The sequence below is a fragment of the Pezoporus flaviventris genome, unplaced genomic scaffold (assembly GCF_033815535.1).
Source record: "Pezoporus flaviventris isolate CSIRO_AGI_PZ_B2104156 unplaced genomic scaffold, CSIRO_AGI_Pfla_v1 ptg000001l, whole genome shotgun sequence".
Lineage (NCBI taxonomy): Eukaryota > Metazoa > Chordata > Aves > Psittaciformes > Psittacidae > Pezoporus > Pezoporus flaviventris.
Window position 1 is genome coordinate 23,415,533 of NW_026892549.1, and position 6,731 is coordinate 23,422,263.

At 40.4% G+C, this 6,731-nt stretch overlaps 1 protein-coding gene across 6 annotated transcripts in view; it reads left to right on the forward strand.

The window, feature by feature from the left end:
- CTNNA3 (catenin alpha 3) overlaps positions 1-2,175 on the forward strand; it is a 513,803-nt gene extending 511,628 nt beyond the window's left edge. For all 6 annotated transcript variants that reach the window (XM_061448556.1, XM_061448569.1, XM_061448587.1 and 3 more), the window contains one exon: positions 1,222-2,175. In XM_061448556.1, the coding sequence (XP_061304540.1) occupies positions 1,222-1,509 (288 nt within the window). In that variant the 3' untranslated portion in view covers positions 1,510-2,175. The remainder of the gene's footprint in view (positions 1-1,221) is intronic.
- The last annotated feature ends 4,556 nt before the right edge of the window (positions 2,176-6,731 follow it).

The window sequence follows — 6,731 nt, forward strand, 5'->3', positions numbered from 1 at the left end:
CATCCAAACCATAGTGATCTTCCCCTCTTCCGCCCCCTGCCCACCCAGTTTCTCACCCTTTATGTGGCTGTTGTCCCTGTTACTTCTGAAAGGATGAGCCTGAGCCTAAGCCTTATCAGTCTGTGTTTTGGGAACAGGAGAAATAAAAAAAAAGGCTCATTTCCAAGTGCTGGAACAATACTGATGGCCAGTTACAGGCAACAGTTCTTTAGCCACTGTTGGCCTTTTGTCATACACACGTGCTTGTCCTCGGTTTTTGATAAGCGAAAGTTCCCAAGATCGTAGCATCTGCACTGTGCAACTAGCCTCTAGCTGTGATGCCAGTCACACGTGAGGAGGTGACTAGGACAGTGTAATGTCCCCAGTGCACTGCTCTCAGCCCATAGATGCTGGAGCCTGCAGGCCTCAAATCTATGAAAGGAGCAGTGCTCTTTGTGAGTTTGCTTGTATTATGCTACAGTGCAGTATGGCAAAGCCAAATTTCTTGTTAGAGTTGTCATTTTTGTTGCAGTTAGCAGATTTTCAGATCTAATTAAATGCACTGTTTCTATGAGCGTTGATGGGAAAATGCCTTTGCTTTAGCACTTGTATGCATATGTATTATGCTGTTGAAGATGATAGTAGGTGATAGGGATTAGTTTGTTAACGCATTCTGCCTCTTAGGTTGGCACTCCTTAAACAGTTTGAGAGGCCACAAAGTTACTGCGATTTCTGTGTGTGATCTGGCTTATAATTACCCTTAAAATTCTTGGCAGCTAAGACTAGGTTCAACAGCTCTGACAAAACCAGCCACTTCACAGTATCCCAGCATTGCTCAGGAGCGTGTGTGAGAGCCTGGAATGTGACAGCAGCAGCTGGAGACTTTGCCTAGTGCTGATACAAAGGAAGTAATGGATCACATTTTCATAGCTCTTTGAGCTGGTTTCATTACTCATCAACAGTAATAGCAATGAGACCCTGCAGACAAGCACCATAAATTCACGTTTAAAAAGAGAAAACGATAACCATTATCTACATAACCATTTGTATTCCACCAGCACAAATTTCTGTATATCACTTTAAGTCTGAGCTGTGGAACATGAACGTAAACACACCAAGGGACAACAAAGAAGTTAAGGTTTGTTATGGTAGCCTTACTTTTTAACTGTTGTTTATTCCTGAGCATATTGAATTTAAAAGCAGACCGGCTTCCTAAGCTAACGTTTCTGTTTCTTCTTACAGTTGGATAGCGTCACTTCACTAATTCAAGCAGCCAAAAATTTAATGAATGCTGTGGTACAGACAGTGAAGATGTCTTATATTGCATCCACAAAGATTATCAAGATTCAGAGTCCTACTGGCCCACGACATCCTGTTGTCATGTGGAGAATGAAGGCTCCAGAGAAGAAGCCCCTAATTAAAAGAGAGAAGCCAGAAGAAATCTATGCAGCTGTCAGGAAAGGTTCTGCAAAGAAGAGAATCCATCCTGTTCAAGTCATGAGTGAATTTAGAGGCAGAGAGGTAGTCTAATATTCTGCCATGTTTTGGTTTCTATCTTGAATTTATGATCTTTGAATTTTCATCTTTTCCCCCACTTATTTAATAACTATACTATGTTAATGTTTTGCTTTTCTCTAAATCTGTAAGGTAACACAAATTATTTGAAAATGCTTTTGCATTAATTAGAAACACATAGTTGAAAATACTCATCTTGCAGTGACAAACTTATCATGGCTTTATACTGGCACATATACTGGTTTTCAGCAGAGCACTTTAAGAGATACGTTATAGGACGGTGCAGTAGCTGGAAAGGAGGATGTAATCTGCCAGCCTGCCTAAAGTTGTACCACATTCAGTAGGCTTCAGCATTCCTTTACCAGGGATGAATGTAGCCACTATTAAACTCCATGTGTTTCATGATATACAGCTTTTCAAACACACTGTTGGGCCAGATCCTTTATCAGCATCATTATACTATGATCAAATCAGCTGGACTGCTTGATGCTAGCTGAGTCTAGGCCCTCAACTTGTATCTAGATTAAAAGAGCTGAAGATCTCCCCTCATGCAAGGCCCAGTCTTGGAAATCTTCAGTTTGAAATTTTTTTATGAAATAGAAAAAATGTTCTAACAACATGGATATAGCAATGTAATAACAAGAAAAAAAAAACCCCTGACTGCAACACAGCAGTAATAATACCTCTGTGTTCCACTTCTTGCTCTATTCTGTGAGCACTAATAAATCTGCCAACTGTTACATTTGGAAGTTCAGATAAATGAGATGTTAAAAGTACAAAAACTAATCACTGCACAAAAGTATGAAATAAATCATTATTCTGAGATCAGTGTGTGAAATACATATACACCTATCTTGAATCTTGGGAATTATGAGATTTTTGCAAGGTAATTATAGTGACTTAAGTTCTTTTTCTTATGACAGTAGAATCCTAAATGCACGACTGTGCCAGTAAGCAGTGTGCTAAATGGCTGTGCTGTATCTCAGCATATATATAATGAATGGTAAGTGCTGTTAGCCTGTGGTAAACACCAGGCTTCTGCAAGATAATTGAAGAAAATTTTTCTGAAGTTGTTTGAATCAAATCCACTTTGAATGATTTTTTTTTTATTTTTTTTTTTTGGTGAAGAACCTAACCCCTCTCTTCACTGCCATGTCGCTGAGTGTTCCCAGATTGCACGTTACTCAAAATGTCTGACTTAGCAGTTAAGTAGATCCTTTTTGTATTTGTTAAGGTGAAAGCGCTCAAATGCCAGAACTTCCTGATGGTCATTGGCTACCACTATGAGGTGGCTCCACACTATAGGCTGATGCTCCATGTCATTTATTACCTTGTTTGGCACAGCAGTGGACCTACCTAGCACAATGTGTGCAGCAAAAATAACCATAAACTCCATTTGTCCTCTTTCGGGTGCCACTATGTTTTTAAAGCTCAAGACAGAAAAGCAGTATAATTTCTAGGCTGTTGGTTAAGAAATCTCATGAAACGTACAGCAACCATGAATTTTATAGATCACTACTTCATGTTCCCTAACTTTACTATCTGTTAAATGATACAAAAGTAGAAGTTTGTAACAAAAAGTGCTTTTTTCAAACTGAGATTCCCTCAAGCTTGTTTGCATTAAGATCTTTGTACCATGTACAGGTCTTTGCTAGTCCTCTTGGGACTAAAGAGTGGGAACCAGCTAACATTTAAGTGGAGCAGGCAGAGCTAATACAGAGCAGGTTGTATCACCTGCTTTCAGTAGGTCTGCTGGCAGACTGTCAGAGCCAAGATAAAGATTCTGTTTAGTACAGAGATTGGGGGAGCATATACTGTTGTCACACTTTAAAGCCAAAACCTCCATGCCAGATTCTGGCCCACTCCCTCAGACTACCTATGACCCCAGCAATGTTCAGGTCCAGAAGCCAGCAGAAGAGTTTGTTTTGGAAGGATGTTACTTTCTTAATAAATCCTCGTGTCCCTGGGTTACACCTTTGATATAGGTCACCTTGACCTCAAATGTTTGTAACTAATAGCTTGTTTTCACATTATTAATAAAAAGCATTTGCACCACTGAGAAGATGTCTTCTAGTGTTGTGAGATTTTTATTTTTCTTTGATGTGTCTCCTAACTGGTCTCTAAGACAAGTGAGCACCCAGTTCAGAAGTCTGTCAGGTTTGCCCATAGGGGTGCCAGTCTTCCAGCTCACTAAGTATATGTACACTTAGTCAGGTCTAATTGAGAGTCTTCCTAGCATTAGTATCATTAAAGCACAGTTTATTGCTTAATTTAATGCTCCTTCCTGCAGTGTTACTTACTACTCTGTTATTGTGGCCATACTCAATAGCCAGTCTGATCTCAACTTTCAGTACTATTCCTATTACATTGAATATATTGGGCAAAAAACAACCTTTTAAATGAACAAGAAAAGAGCCAAAAAGAATGATGAGTTAATTGTATTTAGACTGCTTTTTCTTGGCTAAATTTCAAACACAAGTGAAAACATTACAAGGTAAAGTGTATTCCTGCCTCAAGAGGCAGAAGGATAAGAAACAAGTCCTGGAGATGTAAAAAGCCCACCATAATAGCTCATTATCCCCTCTGTAACCTGCAAAGTAGGGAACTACCACTTCTATGCCACTATCAATAATGCTAAAGGAGGATGTGCTGCTCAGTAAGTTTTACTCAAAAACAGCTACTTAATTCATCCTGCAGTCTGCTCTCATTCCTTCTTAGCCCTGGTTTCCAGAGTATAAGTTTTCACTCCACTGTTGCTTGCCTCTGTGTTTGCATAATGTCCACAGTATATCAGCGTGTCCCTTGAAACTATGCTATTAACTGCAGCTTTGCAACCTCCTCACCTCAGCAGCTCAGATTATTTCACTAACTTGCCTTGTTCTCTCCCCATTAGAGAGCAAAGTTCGATGGACGACTGAAGGAAAAAAAAATAATCAATCTGTGAAGCACTAAAACCTGTGCTAGATGGTATTTTCATTGTTGAAGCACAGCAGTACAAGAGGCCACATCCATGCCATTTCCACGAAACCCAAAGCTGTTAAATTTTTATTTTTTTAATAAGCAACTTGATCGTGTCACTCTGCTGTGACTGCTTTAGCACTTAGTGATGCTGAGCTGTAAACAGGTTGCCCAGAGAAGCTATGAATGCTCCATCCCTGGCAGTGTTCAAGGCCAGGTTGGACAGAGCCTTGGGTGACATGGTTTAGTGCGAGGTCTCCTTGCCCATGGCAGGGAGGTTGGAACTAGAGGATCTTAAGGTCCATTCCAGCCCTAACTATTCTATGATTCTCTGATTCTGTCATTGCAGATTGGGTTGCACATAGCTTGCTGTTTGTCCCAATTCCTTCCTTACTGCCCTTAGTGAGCTGCTCCCAGTAAGTAATGAAAGCCCTCTCATCTCTTGGGCCCTCAGAAAAATATAAAACCACCTGTCCCTCTACTTCTGCCCACCCCTGCAGCCCTGCTCTTTTGCATGGTTCTGACATAACTGATTGGTCTTTTTTTTTTGGAGGGAAACGTGAGCACAGGTTTCACTAACCCTCTCTGCACTTACACATTGAGCTCTGGGGTGAAGAGTAAGTGAGGTTGGTAAGCGTGGGTGGCACTTTTGTCAGAGGATGTGGAAGTTGTTGAAGCTCCAGAGACAGAAGGGTTTGATAAAATGGTGCTGGACATCTTGATCTTGCACCTGAGACTAGGACCAGTGTTGAAGCGGGAGTCATGGACAACGCAGAGACGATCAATGTGATCAAGCGATTGTCAAATTTATTACAAATCCTTAACTCCTTATATACTATTTCTTACATGCACTTACAGTGATTTGGCATATTATGATTGGATACATGTCCTGAAGACCCTTAGTGACTAACATATAATTGGTTAAACACAGTAGTGAGAACTCGACCTCGAAAGCCTGCCAACAGTCCACAGTTCTCATTAACTCAGTGAATTCCAGCTTCTTCTTATCTTGCTTACTTAAGCTTCTTCAGGCCTCTCATGGCCTTGCTGTATCTTTCAGGATTATTCAGAGTTTATGTACCAATTATGCATTCTCTCGTGAGAACACTGTCTCCACAGACCAGCATTTCAGATTCAGCAAGTGAATGGTGCCTGTCCTCTACCTCACAGTCCTGCAACCCCCTGAACCCCAAGAGTCTTGAAAAACACACCTCTCTCATCCTCCTGGTCCTTGCCAGCAGCTCTTGGTGGACACCTGAGGCACAAGTGACTCTTCCTCTACCATCTTCTGCACTCCCACCTCCATTCTTACTCTACAGCTCTGGTTATACACAACTGTCAATTAACTGCTTCCCCTCTAATAGCCCGCTAAAACCACAGGAGTGCTGGGAATAGAAAGTTAACATAACAGAAGCAGTCATCTGAAATTGTCCAAAACCATGCAATGTAAAGTGTATTAGCAGAGTAATTAAATATCAAGCATATGATGCTATATGCTTAATTTTTGTTTTCTCTGGCAGGCCATTGGAATTGGCTTACTCTCTGCTAAGATGGTTAGTGGGTTTGTTTTGTTTTCAGAACTACTTCTTAAAGGTTACAAAAATGCACTAGCACTGTTGATGAAATATCATAGGGGGTTTGTATTGTGCACCAAGAAGTATTGCTGCAATGAAAAATACCACTTTTCAGTTAATAAACTGCAACTCTGTGGAAACTTTCTTGCAATAAAGAGAAACAAAATATATCCAAAGCAGAAATGGCTTAAAAGTTATATAAACACAAAGCAGAAAAATGCTTCAAAGCCTCTATTGTTTACTATCAACACAAGAAACTTGCTATGGTCAAAGGAAATGAAAGCTGAGGGTCTAAGTTTGAATCCAGGATACTAGAAATAGTTAAGCTAAAAACTAGAAATATTTAAGATGAAAGCTTGCAATGCATGAGGTGGAGCTAGTGCTTTTATTTTTAAGGGGCTTTTTACAGGATAGGAAATATTCATATTCTACTTCCTGATGGTGAAAATGACTGCATTTAAGCATGCTGGAGACTATAGAGATGCCTTGTCATGCAGGATGATGTTTCCTCTGGACTCAGTCTTCTGTCAGCCTGGCCATTTTAGAGCCATTGACTTTTCTGCTGTAGTTCTCAATTACTTTTATAGAAGACAGTGATGTAACAGCAGCTGAAAATAATCATGTAGCTCATGAGCTATGGGGCAGACTGCCTTTTTGGCACTGCTCTTTCAGGGAGACAGGATGTTAAGGGAGCTGGTGCTATCC